The sequence below is a fragment of the Ziziphus jujuba genome, chromosome 10 (assembly GCF_031755915.1).
Source record: "Ziziphus jujuba cultivar Dongzao chromosome 10, ASM3175591v1".
Lineage (NCBI taxonomy): Eukaryota > Viridiplantae > Streptophyta > Magnoliopsida > Rosales > Rhamnaceae > Ziziphus > Ziziphus jujuba.
The window spans coordinates 10,546,811-10,574,760 of record NC_083388.1 but is presented as its reverse complement, the minus strand read 5'-3'; the positions used below and the strand labels follow the sequence as shown (position 1 = coordinate 10,574,760).

Here is a 27,950-nt window from a genome sequence, read left to right as displayed (position 1 = left end):
AGTAGATATCAACTAATTCAACAATGGTTTTTTTTTACACTTATAAGTGGTATTTCTTTTATTAATAAACTCTACATGGTGAACTTCTTTGGGTTTTTTATTTTTATTTTTTACTTTATTTCTTGAATAAGTGGCGATCAATTTTATGATTATAGATTTGGTCTAGCTTGATTGATCTTTTCCTTTATTAATATATATTATATACTTATGAAATGTTTGATAAAAAAGAAATTATTGAAAGAAACTGATTTTCGAAAATCAGTTTCTTGGGATTTAGTTTTCAGAGAATGTGTTATTTAGTTTTCATAGAATGTGTTTTTTTAGGATTCTTTTTACAGTATTTGGTTAATTATAGAAGAAGATAGAATTTATAAGTAATTAAATAAATTTGTATATTAAAATTAAAGGTTAAAATTGTATTTAAAAAAAAATATAAAACTAATTTCTAATGGGGTGTTTGGGTAGTTGCAAAGGTAGAGGGAATCTAAAATTCTTTAGGAAAATGAAATTTTCTCCTGTTTGGATTATTTTTAAGAAAATGAATTTGTAGATCCCAGTGGAAAATAAATCTCGTAATGTGAAAAACTGACAGGTAAAGTGGATTCTACTAATTATGTGTCATTCTAAAATTTCTTGAGAAACTAATATTACGTATTTTTTTAAATACAATTTTATTCTCTAATTTTAATGTATAAATTTATTTAATTACTTGTAAATCCTATTTTCCTCTATAATTAACCAAACACTGTAAAAAAAATCCTAAAAAAACTTATTCTCAGGAAACTGAATCCCAAAAAACTGCCTTCAACTTTTCCTTTTACCAAATACCCCATAAAGAAATTTTAAAATGACATTTCTTTGGGAACTTTTCCACATTGTGAGATTTATTTTCTGCTGGAGCCCATAAATTCTTCCTTTTAAAAATTGTCCAAATAAAAGAAAATTTCATTTTCCTAGAGAATTTTAAATTCCCACTAACTTTACCATTACCCAAACATCCCATTAATAAAATTATTTCTCTAAAAGTAGTATAAAATTCTTTTTAAATTGATAAATATTATTAAATAAATAACATTTTTAAATGAATAATTTTTCATAGTTGAATAGATATTCATTTATAAAAGGTAGATTTACAAGAATGGTAATTGTTAGGATAATCATAATAATAATACAGGATGTTACCTCTTATCAAGCATTAACTTTCTTTCCCTTACATTTTGACTCCACCAACTCCTTCGTAGGGGCACTTTTAACGTGGATCATCCAACGGGAATCTTGCTTAGCTTTCATGAACAAGTAGAAAATGTCTTCTTTCTCTCTCCTTGCTATATATGCAAAATTACAACTAAAGACACAAAAAGATGATTGGAACTTTATAGAGAGAAAAGGTATCATAGCTTAATAGCAAACATGATTGCCTTTCCATCCTACCAAATATACGACTCAAAGATCCAAAATAGCTTTTGATGCCACATACCTAGGCTCCTCTCGCCGGAATTCTCCGTTCTACTGCGTACAGGCATTTATATTAATGATATCATAAAAAATTGAAAATCAATATTATGGCATACCATCATCAACATTTTGGTAAATAATATCCACAAAAATATTGATGCGTTATAACAAATATGAAACACCGGCATCATCTCATCAAAACTTTAATACGTCCTGCTTATAGCAGGTTATAATTCAAACAGGATGCTCGCTATTGACACAATCTCATTAAAATAGATTAGATCTTTCATCTAAAATGTTTCCAAAAAAAAGGGAAGACAAAGATGTAATTAAATGGGAAATAATAAATCTTTATGTTTCAGTACTAAACGGTCAAAGTCAGATTGATACATCACGTAATGATGCATTAGTGAATATAAGGTAAACGAAGAGTCTTTTGATTCCATTGTGGTTTTCAACTTTTTTATTTTTTGGTGAATAACTATGGTTTTCAACTTCACATACAAAATAAAGGTAGTTAAAGCCTTGGAAGTTAGCGGGATACTCCTCACAGACACTTATAAGTAGTACTCATGAACTTCCATCAAACATTCTTCTCAGCTTCTACCATCAACATATAGAGAGCCAATCCACCTTGATGGCAGCCAGGCATTCTAGATCCCATGCTCTCTAAGTCACTCTGCATATGAAGAAACTGATGAGTACATAATCTAAATATGGTATGAATTTTGAGATTTCTAAATTAATTAGAGTGTCATTTGATGCAAGCAAATAAATTTCCCCGTAAACTATTTCCTATTACACCTACTCATGAAGAATCTCACAATCACATGTTGATGCCTCTAGGAAAAATAAAAATCATACTAACCACTGAGACCATATACAGTTCAGTTGACTCAAAACCATCTTGTGCACTGGAATACATCTGTTGAATTTCCATTGAATCCAAACTGCATTTGATGGAGAAAAATGCAGCTGGTCTAACATTCAATTCTCTGCGTGATATACCAATGAAAACTGGCTCGCACTGCATGAGGATTTAAATGTCTGGATTAGGCACTTCAAAGGAGGCAACAAAGTTTATCTGATGTATAAAGTAACGAAGTTTATGGCACCTTTAAAGACTGGGTTACCAAATAGCATACGAAAATGAGTAATATCATAATGGCAAGAAGGGTTTCTCCTTCCTTTTTTTTTTTTTTTTTTTTTTTTTTTTTTTTTTTCACTATAACACCCTTTAAAAGCTAGCACTGGTCCATAAAATTAAATATCATTAAATGTATAAATCTCTCCAGAATTTAACATCCATGTGTATCAATAGAAAACTCCAATCAACTTATTCAACAAAAAAAAAAAAAAAAAAATCCAATTAATTTAAGTTTACATATCTATCTGATGATGCTGATAAGTTAAAAAAAGAATTAAGGAATAAAACAAAAGCTTCAATGGAGGAATGTTATAGATATTACTCCAACCAGCAATAACTGGAACAGCCAATTAATAGGCTCAATTTATCAAATACTTCCATAGGAGAAACAACCTCTATCAGCAGCTATACTGAAAATACTAAAATAAAATGATTCTGAAAATGTTTACAATAAATGGTCAAAACCATAGAAAGATGTCATATAACCATATTTACGGTGAACAAACAAGTATCATTCACCAGGAGAGAGAGAGAGAGAGAGAGAGAGAGAGAGAGAGAGAGAAAACAAGATACAAGTATTATAGAGAACAATTAATGAGGAAAAAGAAAAACGTTTGCTTTTATTTTTAACTTACAAGGGATGCTGCAGGTACTCCAATTTCTTCAACTACTTCTCGGATAATGCTGTCAAACATCTCCAGAGAAACCTTCTTATTAATGGCCTCTGAATCTATTTCATGCTGATGGAATGAAATTCCTACTTCTTGGGGCTGTTGATCATAAAAAAATTGTACCAGCAGGTTAAAATGACCTTGGTATTATCAGTTTATAGAAGAATGTAAGAGCAGAAAAGTGTTTATTGCCACTGATAGTGACGTGTGTGTGTGTCTCTAATAGTTCCCTAGCAGCCTAGTACCGCAGAGCTAACTACCTCAGTCACTCTGCCCAATTGAATTTACAGATATAGCACTGCATAAATATCAAAAAGAGGAAGATTGCATATTTTTTATGTTCGGGATTAATACCTCCGGATGCCCCCCTGGGAAAACAAAGTGTCCAGGAAATTCCCCGACATCATTACTTCTTTTCAACACCAGTATTTTCTTGTCAGATGTCTCCACAATAGCACCGTTACCCAATGGACTTGAGGTGTGTTGGCATCGGATAGAGTCATCTACAGGGCAAAGCTGTCATCAGAAGATATATTTTACATCAATAGGAATTCAAAAAATGAGACAATATTATTTGGCCAACCAAATTAATATCTAGATATCAAATAACATTATAACTCTAAAAACCTCAAGGTTTAAATTGGATAACCATAGTAATTATATATGCACGTCTACCTCCTCTTTTGAATTTCTTGATATAGAATCTTTAACAAAATTTATAAGATAAAAACCAACCAAATGACTCACTCAGAATGGGGGTGTTCATCAGTTCAGAATCAACCTAATTTGTCAATACTCAATTGGTTTTTTTCAATTCAAACCGACCCGATCTATATTTGAAATCTAATCCAAACCAATCCAATTAGTAATCGGTTTGGATGATCAGTTTTGAGCTTGATTTTTTCTTTTGTTTTTTAGTTTAAAATTTTTACTTTTGGGATTTTATTAAAAACTTTTGAGCTTTTTAAATTTTAAATTTAGACAGGAGCCTTTGGCTTTCTGACTTTTTCATTATATAAAATATTTTTCTATAATGGATAAATTATCTTAAAAGAAAAAGAAAAAGAAAAAGAAAAAAAAACTAATACATAAAATTCGTAAGTATTAAAACAATAAAACAACATAAGTTAACTTAAAGTTTAGCATATTACATTATGATCATACAACTAACCAACAAAGTTGCAAATAATCATATAAAATTTAAATATATATATATATACACATATATAATTTTATTATATATATTGTTAATTGGTTTGATGTGGATTAGTTTCATTGGATTTTCATCTCAAAAACTGAACCAAACTAAACCGATAGTCGGTTTTTAATTTTCCAAACCGATCCAATTTGATTACACCAAAAAACCAATCCAAACAAATTAGATAGGATTGGATCAGTTGGTTTCATCGGTTTGTTGGTTTTTTTGCACACCCTGTTCAAAAACTAAATATCCAAGATGAATAGAGAATGCAAAAGTGCGGCTTTTGAGCGAATAAAGAAGAAAGCAAGGTGTGAGGAAAGCTCATGAAGTGAATATTTAATATACCTTTTGATATAACCAAGAACTTTTCCCACAAAGGATTCAAGTTTGTTCCAACAAAAGTCCTGCATGGCAAGTAGATTATAGATGCTTGTTAATTAAATAGAAGTGCATCAACAAGAAGGAAAATACCAAATTGAAAATTTCCAGCGTGAAAAATGATCACCATAACTAAGGGCTTAAATTTAGAACAAGATGAAAAGCCAAAAAAATTAAAAAATTAAAAAAATAAAAGAAGAAAGATTCCACATTATGTAGACAAGAAATAAAAATGTCCTTTGTATAAACTATGAATTTCTTTTTGTTTTGAATGTGTCTAAGATTTTCATATTCCTAATTTCTTTTTGTTTTGAATGCGTCTAAGATTTTCATATTCCTAGTTCTTTTACTCAAAATTTTGTATCCAAATCTAAGATACATAGTTAAGATTCACATGGACCATGGTAAAGTGGACGAAAAAGAAAATTCAAGATGAAAGATAGTCATAGGGACAAGTTGGGATCTCAAGAGGTGTGCAAAATAAAAGTTGAAAAACTCAAGAGGAAAAAGAGACAGAATAGTTGAGATAATATAACAATGTGGGAGTTTAAATGATTTTCCCAAATTAATCTCCAAGTTCAATGGATTTTCCCAAATTGATCTCATTACTAGTTAACCGAAATTTTGTCTGATATTACACAGTTTGTAAATTTGGTTTTATGAATGCCAGGATTGGTCTTTCTTTCACATACCAATATAGATTCTGTCACTTCCTTGACACCTCATGAGGACCTCATTCAAGCAGGACTAGAACTGGCTAAAAAATGCTTCAAAATTTGCAACCTTGAAGAGAACTGATGATTTTCATTGAATTAAATTTTTGTAGAACATTTTGAATTTAATCTAGACAGCTAGAAACTGAGGAAGTGTTTATTTATAGTAGTCTTTTCTTTAATGAGAGAAAAAGACAATTTGCTATAAATTCGAACTTTAGTTATCTAAACATTCATAAAGACAATTGATTAAAACATAAATAAAAAATAATGACATTCTCGATTCAAATGCTAGGGCCTATACATATAATTAATAGGATCAGAAAAACAGAACGATAACTTCTCATAATGGAAGACTGTTATGAGCTTTGTTTGAGTTCAGAACTAAAGCTGATTATGGAGAAAGGGTTCAATAAATGCAGCATATGTTTCTGACTTGTTTAGAAGTTGTAACATCAATTATGATATGACAAAATCTTATATTAAACGCAGATCTAAGTTTGACCAGGACATTGTGAAGATAACCAATGCCGCAACAAGTCCACTGTTTATTCAAGATGCCAAACTCTATTGATAAACGTATATATGATATATAATAAAAAAAAGAAGGAAAAAGAGAGCAACCTATAATCCGTCAAACCAAGGTGGAGGCATACACGAGACTCTTTGTCACATCCATCTCCATTACACAACATATGTCCTCCATACTGTCAAAAATTAGCGAAAAAATTATAAATGAAAATTTGCATTTAAAAGCAATATATTGGCAGGTATATATAGGGATACATCTTGTTAAGCAGACAGATACTGTAGAGGCTTTAGATAAACGAAAAAAAAAATCTTATTATCTCAGGCCCTTAGCTTTTCTGTTGCTGTTTACAAGTTAGCTAATGTCTCTTGATTTGATTATTCACTACCCTTACCATACCCAATTGGTAATTTGAATGCACCATATTTTCTAACTTGACAGTGTAAAGGAGCAATGGTCACAAAGAATTTAGTCACCAACCCATTAAGAGGAACTGTGAAATGAATCTGCATCAGAAACTTCTGTATGATTCCCAATCGAGTTGCTCTCACAAATGATCTGTGTGTGTTATGCGTATATAATGGTAGCATCCTATCATAGTAGGATCCCTAATTGTTTTATTGTCATATGATGACTAGCAGCATTTGTTAGGATTTTAGACAATCCGGTCATTAATGTGTAACAGAAAAACCATATCAAGTGTACAAACAGTCAGACCAGACAACAAAATATAAATGGAACATAATTTAGATAAGCACTTGAGTCTCAAAGGAGATCCACATACCCTGAACTTTTGACCGTTGTACAATGATGTACTTCTCTGAATCCTCTGATCCCATATCTAATTCAATTAAAACAAGAACAAATGCCACTCATATTAAAATTTTATCTAAAACAAATATAGGAAGAAACTAATTTTCTATTATAACTCAAACCTATTCAATTTGTTTTAAATAGAATAAAAAAAAAAAAAAACACCTTGCTTATGATAAGATCACCTAGTTTAAACGCAAAATTTACTCAACCCATAATCCAAAAGTGTTATAGTTCTTAGTGATTCAAAGAAAAATCAAAACACCCTCATCTGACAAACGCGTACAATTAGGAATAAGGACAACAACAACAAATAGTAGCGATGATAATAGAATCCCACCTCGGAAATGGAGTTTTCCAAGCTCATGTCTGGGTGAGGAACTCTATCGTAAGTTTCATCAAAAACAACTGACACCTTTTATACAGCCAATGGAAACAAATGCGTCATGTTAAAAATGGCGTAAGTTATAACCTTAACGTTGCCAAACGGCTGAGTATGCTACAATGCTGTGAATGAGAGAATGATAACCAATAGAACCTGTGACGGCGAAAGACCGGAAGGGCACGAGAGCAAAAGCTTAAAGTGAGGAGAAGGTTCATTGAAGGGCTTGGTGGTGCCGCCGGTTTCCGCTTTCTCCATTACAATGGCGCGCGCAGATCAAGTGTTTGATGAAAATTTTCACAGAAGCAAATCCACGAGATCAGGGCATATGATTTATTTTCATTTTTATTTCTTATCAAATAGCCCATAAATCAGCAGCCACTTGGAAAAAATTGGCCACGGGATTGAAAGCATTGGCTATTCCATGCCACCACCTGTTAAATATGTCAATTTCAAATTATAAATATCATTCATAGCAAAAAAAATAAAAAATAAAAAATAAATAAAATTATAAATATCATTACACAAAAAAAAAAATAAAAAAATAAAAAAATTATAAATATCATTAAATGATAATAACATCTATTTTAATCAATAAAAAATAAAATTATAATAATTTAAATATTAATTTTTTTAAAAATATTTAAATAAATATATTTATCAAATAGTATGATAGAAAATTAATAATATTTAATTGGTTTATTTTTTTAATTCAGTTTTTTATATTTAAATTTTACAAATATTCAAATAATAATATTTTAAAATATATCATTTAGTAAATAAATTTGGTAAATATTTTGATATTTATATCTATTTAAATAATGATGAATTATATAAATTTTATTATAATGAATCTAATATCAAAATTTGACAATTATATTTTTGATATCAAATTTGACACCGATAATACAATTGCCAAATTATAAACTATGCCATTAGATAAGTTAAAAAACTACACCTATACTAAATTTTTGGTATTGCATTAGAGATGCTTTAATATCTCAATGTGTTCTAATAGTGGCTTTTTCATTGTTTAAAATTCTCAATCCATATATATAAAAATAAATAAATAACATAGTATTTTTAGTTAATAAATAAAAAAATATTGATAAAGTTTGAAAGCACAAACCTTCATAAAATTCGCTCGAAAACGTGACCCAAATTTAGCCTAAACTGGAAACTAGGTCCAATTTCTTTTTTGATTGGGTTCAAGGTTTGGACTTTCAATATTGTAGCTGGTTAGATATAATGTTATATACTTATTTTTCTATTTTTATTCATATTATAAATATATATTATGTGCCAACTTCATTGATATGTCCTTTTCTCTACCACCTTTGTAGTATCCATTCTAACTATAAATATTTATTTTATGTTAAATTTTATTTATTTATTATTTGTCATAAGATAAAATAATTTGATAAGAGTAACTTTAAATTCACCAAATTTTATCAACCAAATATTTTGTCTTCAATTACTTTGCAATATTCATTGAATTTATTTTCTATCATTTTAGAACATCTATTAATGTATAAATAATTAAAAAAAGGCACATTAATTGATATAAAAAATTTAGTTAATAAATTTGGTACATATAACATTGCTTATTTATCAAACTATTATTTTTATATTATTATTATAAAGATATTTTAAGCCAAAAAGAAAAAAGAAAGTATTTTTGAATAAAATTTTAGATATTTTAAGCCAAAAAGAAAAAAGAAAGTATTTTTGAATAAAATTTTAGGACAATCAAAAAATAAAAATTAATTTTTAGCTCCAAAATTAGATCTTAACTTTAAATCTGAAGTTTGAGCCTAGGCTCAAAGTTCAGCTCAATATTCATAAAATCGGGTAATGAGCTTTATATTTATAATATTGACCTGGTTTGATTCAAATTTTCTCTTCAACCCAAACTTGAAATTTTGGATTTGAGTCGGGATGGATAGTCCAAATTTATACCCTACTTTTTAGTAAAAGGAAAAAAAAAAAAAAAATCTTTTTTTGAACTTTATTTACTTTACCAAAAAAATTTAAAAAAAAGGAAAGTAGATATCTCCAAGCCTACTAATCTCCCAATATTTTCCAGCAGTGGCTTTGCCATTGTTTCCTCTGGTAGTAATTTCAAGTTGGAATATATGTAAATATAAATAAATAAATAAAATTGTATTTTTCTAAATAATAAATACAAATGTATTGATAACATTATACTATTATATGGTGTGCATCATGTATGGTCCATGACATGCTTTATAGAAAAATGATATATATATATATATATATGTGTTATAGCATTGCATATAATTATTTTATATAATTTTGTTATTGTAATTATTATTGTTATTATTGTTATTGTTATTGTTGCTGCTGTTATTATTATTATTATTATTATTATTATTATTATTATTATTATTATTATTATTATTATTATTTAATCAATTTAACAATTTATTTTTAAAACAACATAAAAGATAATTGAGGGTATACAGGTAATTGAAGTACTACATTAGAGAGAAGATAAAAAAAATAAAATAAAATAAAATAGACATACAAATAGGATTTTTTGGTGAATACAAAATAGGGGATTTTAATAATTTTCATAAAAACGCAGCGATATTATTGTAATAAGACCAAACCTTATAGGGTTTTTGTGACATTAATCCTTATATATTTGATAGTTAGTGTAAGTTCTTCATGCATTATGCAACTTTCATATGGTGTCTATAATATCAGTGTATTTCTGTAATCTCGAATCCACCATTATTTCTAGATCATTGAGGATAGTTTTGGTTATTGACCCTTTTGACGTCTTGCACTTTATTCATTCAAAAATATAGTTTTCTTTATGGTGTATTTGGGAAAAAGTTGAAATTTTGAAGATAATTAATTTTCGCGAATTAGCAACTTGAAATCAATTTTTTATGAATTATTTTAAATGATGTTTGGTTCGTATTAGGATATTTAGGACTTACAAATGATTAATTAATTTATATTTTAAAATTTGAGGATAAAATTATCTTTAAATAAAAAAAATAAAAAACTAATTCCTAGAAAAGAAAATTTTAAAGTGAAACATTTTTTGGAGGATTTATTTTTCACCCTATTACCCTACATTTGAGATTTTGTATCTAATAAGACTCACAACTTCCTTATTCTAAAAACCATCCAAACACAGAAAAATTTATTTTTCCATGGAATTTCAAGTTACTACTAATTCTAACACTTCCCAAATGAGGCTGAGGGGCGAATTCTCATTCGGAAAGAGAATTAAATAGAGTTTTCCAAAAAATAAAAAATAAAAAAACAAAAAAAACAAAGGAAGTTTATTTAAGGCATTATTGTTGTTGGACTTTCGAAAAACAAATTCTGGCATCCACCTCGAAGCACTGATGCCAACATATATCAATTGGAAAAAAAAAAAAAAAATTGAAAACTTTTTCTTTTTTTTCGTTTTTTGTTTTATCAAATGAAAATCTATTCTCATTGAAGGAAGAATTGAAAAATGCATTCATTTAATTAATTTGTTGAAGAGATCCTTTTTGTATTTATTTATTTTTTTTTTGGTAAAAATGAAATAAAATAAAATAAACAACTTGTTGAAAAGTTTAAGTCCAAAAATTTTTCAATTTGTAGGAGAAGGCTTTAAAGGAGATGAAAAGTAAAGAATCAAAGTGTGAATATATATATATATATATATATATATATATATATATAAAATGAAAAGTAAAGAAAAGAAATCACATACGTTAAAATTAAATTGAAAGGTAAAAACTAGATTGGTCAAAGCGTAAATATATATATATATATATATATATATATATGTATAAACTTTTTCAAAACTTGTTGAAAAGATTCACAATCATCTATCATTGGATTTCAATATTATATAATTATTTTATCTTTTTTTTTTTTTTCCTTTTAAAATAATCTATTAATCATTTATCAACTATTAATTTGTGGCCTTAGTGATTTGGGGGCCCAAGGCGTCTACGTTTGTCTCTTCACCCCAAAGCTAACTCTGTATTCGGATCCTTATATCACACAACATAATATGTGAATGACAAGTAGAACAAACAAAATTTGGAACATTAAAAAAGGGAGGAAGGGTGCTCGCACACAATATTAGTTTGATTGTCTTAATCAATATGGAGGGGCTATTAATGTTGGCTAGCAATGAGGTCATATTCGCCACCAATTCTTGGTGAAGTTTAATGCTACATCCTTATGAAAATTAGTATCCAACTATGATTTTACCATAAAAAAATGAATAAAAAAAAAGTACCTGGCCATGATGATAATAATAATAATAATAAAAAAATTAAAAAAAATTAAAGATCTAGATTGTCTAATCTTTGTATATTTGTTGGGTTTCAACCCATTCGACTTTGAATATGTATATGACCCCCACTCGTTTTAATTTAGGATTTATGAAAAGTGTTTTGCCTCAATAATACATTATATTATTTTAATTAAAAGTAGTGTTAGAGGTACCAATTAATCTATTAAAATATTTATCAAAATAATGTGATAATGATATGTTTCTTTTATTCGTTAAAAATTTAATATAACCTAGATCCAGTCTTGGCAAGCCTTTTATTGGTTTGGAAGGTCTCATATGTTGCATTGTTGTGCCGCATAGAGTTCCAACCTAATGCCTATGATAGTATAAAAGGCATCTTTTTTTTAATTAAAAAATGAAAATTTAATATAATCTAAATATTGATTGATGATAAGTTTAACTAGATATAAAGTAATAATATGATGACACTTATTAGGTTAGTTCGTACCTTTAGTATTATTTTTTTAAAAGTTATTAGATTTATATAAACTCCAAATATATCTTTAAATATCAGTTTTCAAAGAAATCTAAAAGCTAATGTTAAAAGTCAATCCATACATTTGGTTTGTTGCATGACAAATCAATCTTATACTATTCACAACCTTATCCTTATCTTGCCAGTATGGACCAATTCTTTTTATGTTTTTTGTTCCATTTTGGTGAGAAAGAAATTTCTTGCAGTAAAGGCCACTCTATGGTCTCTTTTCATCATCTACGTACCAACCAACAATATAGAGAGATGTTTACTTGCGACATGCCAATCTATTATATTGGTGGGATCAACTATAATAACTAAATTCGTATGGACAAGGGAGGCCTCCACCCATTGAACAATACTTTAATTAGTGAATCCCTATTAGCCTTAATGGTAGGGCAGGTTGCCTTGTCCCTTCAATATTGCTTTTGTTCTTCTATTTCTATGCCACTTAGGAAAAGAAAACGACTTTTTATTTTAGAACCCTTTATCATGTGATAAAAGAATGTCTCCTAAACATGAAACAATAATTTTTCATAATATGATTCTAGATATTGAGTTTGGAATGGATATTAGGTCAAACACAAAGCATCATTCGATATCCTTTTTTTCTTACACTTGTCTACTTTTTTGGTTTAGGATGGTTTTGATAGGAGAATAAACCTTTCTACACCTAGAGATAGAGCCATATCAAGTTGATTTGTTGGTTTTTTGTTTCAGATCTTCCATTATTAGGCTTTGAATCACATCAAATACTAGAATTTAAAATTTAATTGTTAATTGAATATAGATTTAATGAGATTACTAAAACCCTATTGTGATAGGACAAGCTTTAAGAATTCTTCCTATCAAATAGTTTTAGGTGGCCTTGTTTAAGAAAACTCTTATTGAATAGTCTTATAAAATATTTGGTAGAACTTCCTTTACTTTATGGATAACCCAAAAATTTCATGTAGATAAAAATACATTTCAAATACATCCACAACAACAACTCAACATCCATTATACATTTTAATTGGTCAATATCCAACACCATATCTACAAACCATATATAAATTTAATATTACTTGTAACTAAATGTTAGCACTGTTTTTGTTGAATTTTTGTACAAGCGAATGTTGCAATCCTCATCTAACTTTAGGCTCCATAATCTGAATTTATGGTAACCTAAGCTAAAACAATGTTATCCCAACCTCATTCTGAGTTGATCCACGTATTCAACTTGTGTCCTTCACTGTTCACCATTTCTTAGGCTTCAGACTTGCCTTGATGATATATTCCTGACATTAGGATGTTGTTAGGTCGTTCATCATGAGTTCCTTTATGTGGGATTCGCCATGAGCTCCTTCAACATTATGAAACATTATGAGGCCGAGCTCATGAGGTCATTAAGCTCGTTGAGGTTGTTTCAGGTTGTTTCACGACTTGAGATTAATTAGGTCATTTCACGACCTGAGGTTGTTCAGGCCATTCCATGACTTGACATTGTTTCTTTTACTTTTGAGGTTGTTCTTTATCCAAGCACGGTTAGATGGCTGGGTGAAAATCCACCCATAACAGTTGTCCCATTTAACCCTCTATTTATTCATTTATTTTTTTAAAATAAATGGTTGAATATGTATAGATTTTGACCTTGTTGCTCGATAGCTCCCGACCTTAAAGAGATCTTTAGGTTATGAAGTTGTTTACTTAGGACTTCCTTTGTAAGGTTTACTATGGGTTTTTGCCTCCTCGATTTTTACTTGATTTGTCTTCGACCTACATCTTTTTTAGTGTATGCTTTTCATGGTTGGCGATCTTCTTCTATAGCAGGTTAACTACACTTTACTGAAAATATTTGACCATCAGAACCATATATTGCCTCAGCCAATCATAAGATGAGCAGGTTTTCCAAGTAGCTTGAAGGCATTATCTATAGGCTCGATTCTCCAAGTTTAAAAAGCTGAGCTAATGCTACTAAAGGATTCATTAATTGATAATTAGATTCCTTAATTGTCGTTTATGAGGCTGAGCCTAGGGATAAACTTGTTGATGATGTTGAAGACTTTCACGAGCTGGAGATGGCTAGACATCTAAGCATCAATTTGCATTTCCTAAAGTTATGGGTTGAATAAAGGTCGTTCAACTTTTTGAGCTGGAGCCATGGCCATGTTGTTCCTTTAGCATCATTAAAGTAATTACAAGGTCATTTCTTTGACATATTTTGAACTATGACGAGGTTGTATCGTGACTTGAGGTCATACCGTAACCTGAGGTCATACCATGACACCATTTAAACTATAGCGAGGTTATTTCCTTAACACTATTAAGATTATGGCAAGGTTATTCCCTCGACACCACTTGAGCTATGGCGAGGTAATTGCCTCGACACCATTAGATTATGGCTAGGTCATTCCCTTAACAGGTTGTACCGAAACATAATGTAGGTCGCACAATATTGAAGTAGGTAAGCAATTATTTTTAGGATAAAATGACCTTTTTTATTCTATAAATAAATGAGTTAAATTGTCTAAAAAAGGTGTTTACATTACTAACAACAATGTTAAGAGCTCTTTAAGATAAATATTAAGTTGTAGACATTTTTGTTTTCTTCATTTTCTGAGACCAGCTCATTTATGAGGTCAAGAACAACCTGAGGTCATCTCGTGGTGACGTCATGGTTGATCTTGACCTTCTCATATTGCCATTAAGTCATGGAGGTGACCTTGATGAATGAGAGTTTCAATTTCCTCTTTGAGCTCGAAGCATTTATTATTGTTGTGCTTATGGTCTCAATGTAAGTGGCAAAATTTCTTTCTATTCTTTCTCATGCCAGCTGGAGTTTCCAATAGTTTAAGGCTTTTCAATATATAGCTATCCTTAATCTACCTAAAGATCTCTGTACAACTAGCATTGAGAAGAGTGTACTTCTCAAAGTTGCTTTGAGAAGCTTGTAAACTCAAACTAAGGTTGTTAGAGTTTATCTTCTATTCTATCCTCACGAGCTGCCTTCTTATAACTATTAGTTCTTCATTTGGGATGAACTTTTAAGCTTAGGCCAACATTTTTTAATATGTCTTAGGTGTCATTAGTGATAGCTTGTAATAAAACCTTAGTTCGTAGGCTAGCTAACATTGCTTATATAACTTTAGCATATGTAAAACCAACAATATAAATGATTTCATTATTGAACCTTTATACATATGATTCTATGGCTCATTAATTCCTCGCATTATAGACAATAAGTGTAACATTGGCTTTTTTACTAAACAAACTTACAAAAAACAAGTGCAAATGAGCTTTCAAGTTGAGTAAACGAGTTGATAAATGGGCTCAAGTTGTGTAAACCATGTTTTGATTGCTCTTCCCAAAGTGAGTAGGAAGGTCCATCGAGCTTTATTGAAGCACGATAAGCTACCAGGTGGTCAAAAGAGTCTTCATTTCCCTTGTATCTCTCCTAGATAAGGATTTTAAAATTATGAGGAAGTATGACCTGAAAAATCTCCCATGTGAAAAGTGAACTCATCTATCACAAAAGTTGGAGTTTTGGATCACGAGTTGCTTTTTCTGGTGGATTCGTGAGGTCTTCATACTAGAATGTCTTTAGGGACTATAACACCTTTAGATTTTCACCACATTTCTCCTCCTGAACTTAATAATAAGCTTGTTTCATCCTTTCCTTCCTTTGGAGATTGAGTTTAAGCACGCCTCCTTTTCCTTTCTTCACAAGCTTGCTCTCTCATAGTGAGAGAATACTTGATGTCATATCTAGTGATCTAAATGCTAGGTGGGGAATAAGCTTCACTTTGTAAGTGTGGCTTTGTATCATTTTTTCAACATTAAGATGTATTAAAATTCTGCATACGAGGACTTTATCACGATCTCAAATTTATGTTTGTGGACACATTATCTGTCAGGACCCATCTAGAATCCCTTTTCGGAACCCTAGACAACCCTTACTCCGAGGAAACTCTACCAAATCTTCCAATGGAAAATCCGACAAAATCTCCCTTAAGGGTAAAGCATGCCTAAAAATTATCTACACGAAAATGCACTCCTATATCATGCCACCTTATCCCTCCTTCCTTACTACAATAAAATTCACAGATTGCAGCACTTTAATAGTACATTTATATAAAATATTTATACAATGGAAGTAATTTAGTAAATAGCCAACCAGAATATACCATCATTGATTTCCGTTTGCCCACACCACCCACTTAGTGCTGCAAATTTCAAATACATTTCAAATGTCATTTTACAAATATGCCAATGCGTAATATAGAAAAAGGTGTAAAAACCAATCACCAAACCAACAATAATAATAGTAAACATTTTAATGATAATAATAACTATATTAGTACAATTCGTTTGAGGGTTACGTATAACCATACATATTCAAAGGTTATCACATAGCCTCACTTGCACAATAGCCATCACATAATTACACCTGCCCAATGGCTATCACATAACCACACCTGCCTAAAGGCTATCTTTCTCACCTGTAGGTTGTAATACTTGTTCAAAGTTACCATATGATAATCACGATGATAAAATTTATTAATAATAATAAGAATATATAATAAAATCAATAGTAAAAAATCAGATTACGAATAGACAAGGTAGCATAAGATAAAATATTATCTTAAAATCCGTAACACATAATAAAATATGCACAATCGTAATGGAGATATATACGATACCAACTAACATACTATGCAATCCATGATTCGTCGATACTTTTCTACCCATACAGTCCAGGGTGGTTGCCTAAATTGGCCATCCGATCCCCTGGATTCGTAGGCAACATATATATGAGGCTAGCTCTACATGGACCACATCGGATCGTCGCCCCGTACGGTGTGGTATATAAAACATAGTATAACATAACATAAATATGTATATATATATATCTATATTTAAAATACTTGATGCTCATACTATATACCAGTGGCGCTCGAAGATGCCCAGCGTCCCAAGGCACCGACTGATAGGAGGGTTAAAGAGAGAAAACTGGCATCCAGGCCGCCTTGGTGTCCCAGCAGCGTCGATACTAAAAACTCAATCCCGACCAAGGAGGGGGCCGGCTATGGCCAATATCAAACTTGCCTGCCCTTGGTCAGATGGCAACCATGAGAGAGTATAAACTTGCACGCTCATCACACTCCACCACCGCGCTAATCACATCCACAACTACAGAACATCGGTACGTGTATGGTACATTAAAAAACGATAAAATTTTATAATATTATATTTTTATAATAATATAATATAATATTAGAAAATTTGAATTTAATAAAATATATTTAAATTTATGCACTTTTATCAAATCCATAAAATTTCATGCATAAATAAATAATTAAACACATAAGTATAGTTTCGATCACAAGAATTCAATATGATTAATTCCTCAAACCTTCAAATTAATTCACACTAAATGTCAATAGAACCACAAACAATTCCATAAATAATTAAGCATATAAAGATACATTCTATTAGATGCCATAGCCTCACATTCTATTAGATACCATAACCTCACAGTAACCTCACAGTAAAGTTAACAATAGTTTAACAGCAGTTTAAAATCTACAGCTCTCCAAATTTCAGAAACATTAATTCAACCCATATTTATGCAATTCAACACAATTTGACATCATCAATATAAATAGCAGTTATTTAAATATTAAACATATATTTTTCAGATTACCATATTAAAATAATATTATTTTATCCAAAAATGGCATCTTTCAAAATACTCAATGACAATTCACAAATAATGTGCCAAATGAAAGCTAAGGAGACGATGAGTGTAAAACCAACCTTAGTTTGGCTCGGAACCATCGGAGTTGGCCAGAAAATGGCTAGGAAGTTACGGTCGGACTCCCCCTCCATTCATCTCACCAATGGCTTCGAAATTGGGCAAATGGATGTCATTTTTGGAATCAGGGGATCGAAAACTAGGGGTAGGGACCAACCTCGAGACCCGTGGTGGCCGAAAAACTGGCCACCCACCACCTCGCCGATCGTCTGCTTTGGGTGTCGATCTCGGCGTGTCTGCCGGCCAACCGACCTGCGACTCAATGCCCAGGCTTGTCCAGTCGTGGGCCATCACATCGTCCGGCGCGTGTGGCTGTGCGACGACTGGAAGAGGTGCAGCAGAGAGAGAGAGATCGGCAAGGGTGAAAGGGAAGGAAGAAAGAAGAAGGAACAAGAAAAAGGAATTGGGGGGGGGGGGCTGTTTTTTTTCCCACATGGGGAGAAGAAAGAGAAAAAGAAAAGAAAAAATAAAAATAAAATAATATTAAAATAATTAAATGATAATATAATATTTAATTAATACGACACATGGCAGTTTTCCATCGTGACACGTGGCTCTCTTTATCCATGATACATGGCAACTTTCAAGTGGTGACACATGGCGCAACTTTAAGGACTTCCTTTAATATTTTGCTACCCAGTAAAATCAGTCTTGGAAAACACAGTCACAATTTTATATACCCATAACTTTCCAACCGTAGGTCCGATTTAAGCGTGCTACCAGTTTACAGATTCATATTGACAAACACTTTCATATAATCTATGGGTCAACATTGAAATCCATATAAATAAAAAGTCAACTCCGAGCCCGTAGACTAATCTGGAGCATATCTTGTTTCACTCTTAACTTTCAAACCGCAGCTCTGTTTTCAATGTGCTACTAGTTTACGGATTCGGATTGATGCATACTCTGCAATGGTACCTTTGTCAGTGCAAAATTCCCTTTGAAGCAAAAAGTCAAAATTTTAACCCACTTGGTTAATGGTCAAACTTGGTCAACCCTCGGTTAACGTGAAAATTTGATGTATTTCGGGACAGGGTGTTACAATCTTCCCCCCTTATAAAAATTTCATCATCGAAATTTCACACATCACTGGAACAGAGATGGGTACTGATAACGCATATGTGCCTTAGGTTCCCATACTACCTCCTCAACTCAGTGATCCCGCCACTAACTTTGACTAGAGGAATCATCTGGTTATGTAGTACTCGCTGCTCACGGTCTAGAATTTACACTGGTTACTCCACGTATGATAGGTCCTCTCTCAATTCGGTGTTGGGAGTCTTGAGCACATGTGATGGACCTACTATGTACTCTCGCAGCATTGAAACCTGAAGCATATTGTGTACTCTAGCTAACTCCTCCGATAATGCTAGTCTGTAAGCCATCAATCCAATCCTCCAATAGAACTTAATAAGCATTTAGTACATCTTGGTACTTCTAGGGTGCATCACATATTGAACTATGTGCCTCCTCTAGGATTTCCCATTTGAGTTCAAGAAGATCACGAACGCAGACTCTACCTTTATACACGAGGGCTCCATCCCTTTTTATAGAAAACTACGGATCAAGACCTTCTTGCACTTTACTCTTGATTGTCCTCAACTTAGGATCTTCTATTTAAGTCTCTAATATCTGATCCACCAACACTGATCGCATTTGAAAACTAGCTAAGGGGACTCCAGGAGGATGCATGTGCATCACCACCCCCATTTTCTTCAATTCTACCATAAGATGGGGTTGAACCAATTGTATGCGTGCAAGGGACCCCGTAGCTTTTCTACTCGAAGCATCTGCTACTACATTCGCTTTCCTCGGGTGATAATCAATCACGCAACCATAGTCCTTCAACAACTCTATCCACCTCCCTTGCCTCATATTTAGTTCCTTCTGAGTCAAAATATACTTGAGACTTTTGTGGTCGGTGTAGATTTGGCATGTGGCTCCATATAAATCGTGTCTCCATCTCTTTAGAGCAAACACAATCGCAGTAAACTCTAAGTCATGCATGGGGTAGTTATACTCATGCTATTTCAATTGTCTCGAAGCATATGCTGCCACCCCTTGATTCTGCATTTATATACATCCTAACCTTTGATGGAATACATCACAATAGACCTCGAGGATTTCATTCCCATTGAGTAATATTAGAACAGTTGCAGTTGTCAACCTCATTTAAATTCTTAGAATTGATCGAATAAGTTATCTATTCTTGGAAACAGATAACAATTATAAATCACCTTGTTAAGTTGTCAGTAATTGATATACAATCTTAAACTACCACCATTATTCTTGGTTTCTATTAAGTGTTTTAGGTGTTCAAAGAGAACAAAGAGAATTCTTTCTCACAAAATAAATTTTCGTATAATATCTAAGTTGCTTTCTCGTTGAAAATTAAGCTCTTAAATAGGCTAAGGTTTACAAAAATCCTAAATCACATTAGGAAAACCGGCCATAGGTTTAGGGAACATGATGTGACCGAATTTCCTTTACTTTCCTAATCTAAATTGGATTAATTAATTAATTTATTTTGAATTAGGAAATAATTAATTTACAACTAAAATAATCAAATTCTAACATTCCTAAAGTAATTTTTCCGGTAAATAAATAAATAAAAAATCAAAATAAAGACAATTTCCCAAAACAAAAGTCAAAGTTTCAAGTTAGAAAATTAATTGACTAGTTTGTCAAACAAGCTGTCTTTGAGTAATGACCAGCTAGTATAGGCTCCAAGTTAGCTCTAATATACCATGTAGGATACTAAATATGATTAATATTGATTCTCATACGTTACCCCTTGATTAGAATAAGTCAAACTTGCTTGATCAATAAAAGAAGTCAAAGCCAACACCAAAATGAGCATTTTCGGCTAAAAAGAAAACTTATGTGCACAAAATGAATTTGGATGGTTTTGGTTTTGCCTTGATATGATTCCATGGCCTCTTAGTGATAAAAATTGAGTTCATAGAGTGTTTAATCCATTCCTTACAACCCAAAGTCCATAAAATCACCAAAATAGCTTGCCAGGTACATTTCAGACTTCATAACTTGGATGCATAAGATAAGTTTTGGATCTTCTGGTATTGTCATGCCTTTTTGAGATTGAATCACTCCTTGGATGAAACTAACCAGGTTATCCTTGAATCTCTTAGCTTGTGCCCTCTTGATTGGTCCCGTCTTCATTTGTATAGGATTAGCACCACAGCGGATAGTCGGTTGTATAGGTATAGAAGAATTCTCATCATTCTTCATCAACAAATTCGGTTTCAACTTCGGATTCTTTACTTTTGGACTCCAACTTGCCATTTCCTTTCAGCACCATAGTTCTTTAGTTTGGACATTGGTTGCCATGACACTTAAAATAAACAATATCTCTAGTTCTTGATGGTTTAGGATCAGATTTACCTTCCAACTTGGGTGCTTGAGTTGAATCTAGCCTTACATCTCTCCGTGGCCGATTGGAGCTCTCATGTTCAAGATTTAGCTTTGTTCTTGATTCAAATAAGGGATTGCTTTACCAAACACTATAATTAATCCTTCCGCTGTTGGGAACTCTTCCAAATCGTGAGCTTGCACCCTTCCTCATGAATTGTTTCTCAATTTTGATGGCCACGTGTCGTATCTCTTCCAACTCTATGTATTGTTGTAATTCCACTTGGTTATCTCTCTATTAAAACCTCCCAAAAACCGTGCCATCATTGCCTCACGAGCCTCATTCATGCTCAACATCATCATGAGCATCTCCATCTCTTTGTAATAGTCCTCCACGGTCCTACTTCCTTGTGATGAGGATTGTAACCTTTGAGGCAGCAACCTATGGTAATGGCTTGATACAAATCTCTTTCTCATGGCTCTTTTTATTTGACGCTAAGTGGTAATTAATTCATCACCAACTCTCCTTCGGGTACCTTGCTCATTATTCCACCATTGGAGTGCATTAATGTCCAAATTCCAAAGCAGCCAATTTAACCTTCTTTGCCTCGGAGTAGTTATGGTAGTCAAAAATCATTTCCATGCACTCCTCCCAGTCTAGGTAAGCCTCCGGATCACTAATTCCCATAAACACTGGTATATTGACCTTAATGTTGCCAAGGTCATCATCTTCCTCTCTAGCTTACCTCCCACAGTATTATCTTCCTTGGAGCACATAATTATCGTCAAACTCCTCTTTGAAATTATCTCCAAAATTACCTCCTTCGAATTCCTCCTTAGAACGACCATGGCCTACTCGACATCGACCTTGGCCTCCTTGGTGTTCATGTCTTGGATTTGGCCCACCTTGGGAATTCTCAATTCTATCGATTCTTTGATCTAGGTGGTCAAAGTGAGCATTCATCCCTTGAAGTTGTTCCAAAACCGCCATCATATCAGTAGTTTCACCTCTAACTCTCGTTGCTCATAAATCCCCTTTGAATCCCATGGATTCTTCTTCAGTGTCCATGGATTCTTCTTCAGTGTTTTTAAATGAACCATCTCCTCTCCTCATTCTTGAATCTATCATGATAATAAAAATAATGCAAAAATCCTCACAAATTGACTCCTTCACATATTTCACTCAAACAAGGTCTCGACACTTGTGTTTGATCATTAGTTTTGACTTTTAACCCTCTTTTAAGCTCACATTCTCTTACCTTTTTCCATTCACAAGAATATCTCAAAGTTCTATTAAAACACACTCAAAACAGAAATTAGATCACAAGTATGTCCTAATTAAACTTATCAATAAAACAACGACAAAAAAGCAAGCAATACCGAGTGACTTGTTAAAACACAGTCTCGGCCTTATTAATTAAAAACAAGGTAAATCAAAAAGCAATTTTCCAAATTAATAAGAAGCAGACTAGAATATTAAGAAACCAAAAATTTAAGGATAAAATTTTGAAAAGAGATTTAAACAACGAACAAGAACAATTTGAACAAAATATGGAATAGTTGTTGGTTGTAGTTCTTATAATTTAAGTTTTTGTTTTAAATCCTTTACCAATTTTAATCCAAACAATTTTTAGCACTCAAATTCAAATATCCAGCAACCAAATATTGATTAAATAATCAGCAACTCAGTAATTATAATTTCCCAAAAACAAACAATCCCCAATAACAATCTACCAAAATCGGGCTTTGTGCAAATTTTTTTATTTTATTTTTATATTCGGCTTTTTTTTTTTTTTTCGAATCACTCACAGATTATAAAAACCAACTCCAGTAGCAACAAACAACACCAAAATTGCAATTCCAATACCAAAATTCAACAAACCTGATCCAAACTTCAACAAAAACAAATTGCAAAAATTTGTATGTTTTATGCAATACGTCATCAAATCTCTCTCTCTCTTTTGTTTTTTGAATATATGAATGGGACTAAGTAATATTAAAACAGTAAAGAAAAATCAACAATAAACCAAATTACTAAGAACAATGATGTAAAATAGCCAACAAACTAGTAAGCAAAAATTTGGATAAAACAAGGAAACAAATTCGGCTATGAAGAAACTGTAGTTGTCTTTTTTTTTTTTTTTAATATGTAGAATGTCAGGACCCGTCCAGAATTCCTCCCCGGAACCCTAGACAAGCCCTGATCCCAGGGAAATACCACCGAACCTTCCAATGGAAAATCCGGCAGCACCTCCCCTAAGGATAGGACTTACCAAAAGTTACCTGCACTGAAAACACACTTCTATATTCACCCCCTTATTCCTCCCGCAAAACTACAAGTTGTTCCACAATTTACAGCACTTCACAACAATAACAGCAGCCCAGTGCATAAATAAAACATAAGTGTCCAAATAGTATACAGAGTTTTATGAAGTGCTAATCAACAGAAATACAACAAAGATGAAAGAAATAATACAATTGAAATGAATGAGTACAAAGGTACTTCTCAAAACACGATAGCAGCGGAGAATTGGTTCGCTCCGAAAGAATGTCTACCACCCTTTGCACCTAAGGGAACGAAACTTAAACGTGAGATGCTAATCATCTCAATGAGTGACCCTAACTATTGAACACTTTTAATGATAATAATAATAATAATATAACAAATAAGGGAATTTAATTAATACCAACAATTAATAAATAAATAATAACAGTTGGAAATAATAATTTTCCTTCAAAACTCTCACCAATCACTCCGTTGGAAATGTTCCCTTTTTAAAACAATTTCACAAAACCCGATATTCGTACTTCCCGAAAACCAAGGGATCAAACATTTGATAAACAATAAATAAATAAATACCCCAATATATAATTAAAATGTAATAAATTATAATAAATAATTTTTTGAACACCTTTGGGGTGTGAAATTTTATCTGAAAATTACACTTGACGCACCACATCATATACCGGTGATGCCCTCCGATACCCAGCATCCTGAGCACCGACTGGCGGGGAGATTAAAGAGAGAAACTTGCAAACGGCACTTCGGCGTCCCGACAGTACTGTTGCTGAACCCATCATCCCGGCTAAGGAGGGGGGCGGCTGTGGCCAATAACAAACTTGCCTGCCCACGGTCCAATGGCAACTCACGGGAGAAATAATAATACTTGCGCGCTGAACCACATATACATATACCAGAACACCAATATTGTATGAATGCGTCTAAAATAATTATTAAACCAACTGTACCGTTTTCCAAAATTACCGTGGAAAATATACCAAAATTTCACACTTACCATCCCACATATTTTTATTTAGCAAATCGGTACGAAAACATCGATAACAAATAACCCATAATTTTCTTGTAATACGAGGTTCAACAGATAAAATACCGTGGGCATAATTATAAAATTTAACCACCAATTTAACAAATATTTTTATAAAATATTTAAACCAATTATGCCCAAAATAATACTTAAAACCACGTACGACTATTACCGAAATATACTTTGCTCATGCATAATAAATAAATTAAATCACAATAAAACCATAACTAAATTGTACCACATGAGAATAATTTAAATACCAATTAAACATAATTAATTGCCCAAAATATTTTTGAAGGTGGGTCACTCACCTTAAGCGCGTAAATCAGCTAAGATCCTCCGCAGGATCAACTCTACTACTCGTACGCGCACCTAAAACATCCACAGTATACCAATCAAATATATTAATATTTTAATCGGATAATTCCCAAATGGGTACCCGGGGAGCGAACACAACGACAACTAAAAGTTATGAGTTATATACTGAATCGAAGCTTAAGTGATGAGAATCACGGATTCGGTCTTACTTTCCGGTGATCGGACCCGAGGTGGCCGGAATCTCGCCGGAAAGCTTTCGGGTTTCGACTTCTCAATTCTCCCAAACCGTCGCGAATTAACAGAAAAGGATGCCGGATTCGGGTTCAGGAGGTTGAACACAGTGGACAAGGATCGGCGGTTCGACTGGGTACTCGCCGGAACAGTAACTTCCAGAGAGCCGCCGCGGTCACCGGCAATCTTCGCCGGCGGCGGCGCGTGCGGTGGCCGTTGGCTGAGATTTTTTGCAGATTTGTAGATCGAGGGGAGAGGAATCCAACGGGACCGGCGGTGAGACAAACGGAGGTCGGACGGCGGAGAAATCGGGGTTTGAAGAATTTCGGCCCCTCGCCGGAAAAAGCTCCGATCCCGGCGCGTCGGAGGTCCGGTGGCCGTGAAATTTGGTGGGTAGGCCGGACTTGAGGAGGTGGTGAGGGGTGGCTGGTGCGTGTGGCCTGAAAATGGCCGGAAACAGGGCAAACGGTGGTGGAGGGAAAAATCGCCGCCGAGATCCGGGCGCGTCCGGCGACCAACGGCCGTGAAATTTTAGGGTTTGGCCGGAAATGGAGAGAGGCTTCCGTCTGGCCGGCACGTGTAACAAGAATCGGCCGGAAATTTTGAAGATTCTGGCGGCCGGTCGGTTTCTCTCTCTCTCTCTCTCTCTCTTTCTCTCTCTTCCCCGAGATTTTTGTCAAATAAAAGCCACCGTGGTGACACTGTTCATCCACGTGGACCAATCAGGTGATGACACGTGGTGTTACTGTACACTTAAGCCAGATATAATAAAATATTACGGTATCCAGCGAACTTCAAACGTCCATAACTTTTTAACCAAATGTCCGATTTAAGCGTGCCGCTAGTCTATGAACTCGTATCGACGAGTACTTTACAATCGTACAAGAGTTAAAACAAAATTACACAACGAGAAAAAGTCAACTCTCGGCACCTTTTGGACTGTTTACACCTCAACTTGTTTTGCCCATAACTTTCAAACTGTAGCTCCGTTTTCGACGTGCTACTAGTCTACAAACTCGGGGAATCATGCACTTCGCCACGGTACCCTGGTCAACTAGAAATTCCAACTGGGACAAAAAGTCAACTTTTGACCCGCTTGGTCAACGGTCAACCTCGGTCAACGTGCACGGATTCCGGTGTGATTTGGGACGGGGTGTTACATAGAACATGGATAGATAGGAAACAATCTTAACCTAATGTTAAAATTGTAGAATAACACAAAAAAAAATAAAGTAAATAAGATAGATCAAGCCTGAATAGAAATTGGCTTTGATACCAAATGATACGAACCTAGGTCGACTTGCTCCTAAACCCATATTATATTAGCCTAAATCTTAATTAAGTTCAGATTCTAATGGTCACCTTAACCCCTTCAACTTGTGATTAGAAACTTTGGTATATGATGAAGACACCATAATAGGTGATGGATATCCTATTGACTAGTCAAACTAAAACACTTGATTTCTATAAAGTGTTTTAGGTACTTAAAGAGAACAAAGAGAATTCTTTCTTGCAAAATAAAGTTCTGTATAATATTTAAGTTGCTTTCTCATTAAAAATTAAGTCCTTAAATAGGCTAAGGTTTACAAAATAAAAACCCTAAATCACATTAGGAAGACCGGCCATAGGTTTAGGAAACATGATGTGACTGAATTTCCTTTACTTTCCTAATCTAAATTGGATTAACTAATTCCTTTATTTTGAATTAGGAATTAATTAATCTACAACCAAAATAATAAAATTATAACTTTCTTAAAGTGATTTTTCCAACAAATAAATAAATAAAAAATTAAAATAAAGACTATTTCTTAAAACAAACGTCAAAGTTTCAAATTAGGAAACTAGTTGACTAGTTTGTCAAACAAGCTATCTTTGACTAATAACCAGCTAGTTTAGGCTGCAAATCAGCTCCAATATGCTTGTAGGATGCCAAATAGGATTAATATTAATTCCCATATGTTGCCCTTAATTGGAATAAGTCAAACTTGCTTGATCAACAAAAGAAGTCAAAGTCAGCACCAAAATGAGCATTTTCGGCCAAAAGGAAAACTTATGTGCACAAACTGAATTTGGATGCTTTTTCTTCTACGTTGATATGATTCCATGGCCTCTTAGTGATATCAATTGAGTTAATAAAGTGTTGAATCCATTTCTTGCTGCTCGGAGTCTATGGAAGCACCAAAACAGCTTGCCGGGTCCATTTTAGTCTTCGTAACTTGGATGCATAAGATGGGCTTTGGATCTTCTGGTATTGTCATGCCTGCTTGAGTTTGAATCACTTCTTAAATGAAACTAAGCAGGTTATCCTTGAATCTCTTAGCTTGAGCTCTCGTGATTGGTCCCGTCTTCATTTGTATAGGATCAGAACCTCAGCGGGTAGTCGGTTGTCAAATTTAGCATATGAACCTTATAAGGACCTTGATGACTATAACTAACTTTTTAAATTTCCCCTATGAAGCACTGTAAGAGTTGAAAAAAAAAGTTATAATGGTAAAATCATCAGGTTGACTTGATTGGAGTCTATTTCTATATATAAATATATAACTATTTGACAGTATCATCTTAGCCATTGAATTGTGCAGTTGATGGTGTATAAATTATGATTTCAACCAATATTTTAAAAGGTGAAAGTACAAGATAAAACATTTGGACTGTTATGAGGTGAAGTATATGCCGCACACCTTGGGGCTTATGCTTCATAGAAATTAAATTATAATACTAAAAAAAGTAAATATATATTTGAATTTATATAAAATTTTAAGAATTAAATACATAATAGTTTTAAGATTGTAAAATAAATGAATTA

At 32.8% G+C, this 27,950-nt stretch overlaps 1 protein-coding gene across 1 annotated transcript; it reads right to left on the bottom strand.

The window, feature by feature from the left end:
* Positions 1-1,719: 1,719 nt before the first annotated feature.
* LOC107411220 (nudix hydrolase 9) lies at positions 1,720-7,699 on the bottom strand. Its single transcript, XM_016018766.4, has 9 exons — positions 7,446-7,699; positions 7,248-7,322; positions 6,879-6,935; positions 6,190-6,272; positions 4,820-4,878; positions 3,628-3,776; positions 3,238-3,372; positions 2,324-2,482; positions 1,720-2,134 (listed from the first exon to the last, which is right to left on the bottom strand). The coding sequence occupies exons 1-9, from the start codon at positions 7,545-7,547 to the stop codon at positions 2,039-2,041; spliced, it is 915 nt and encodes a 304-aa protein (XP_015874252.3). The 5' UTR covers positions 7,548-7,699; the 3' UTR covers positions 1,720-2,038.
* Between the last annotated feature and the right edge of the window lie 20,251 nt (positions 7,700-27,950).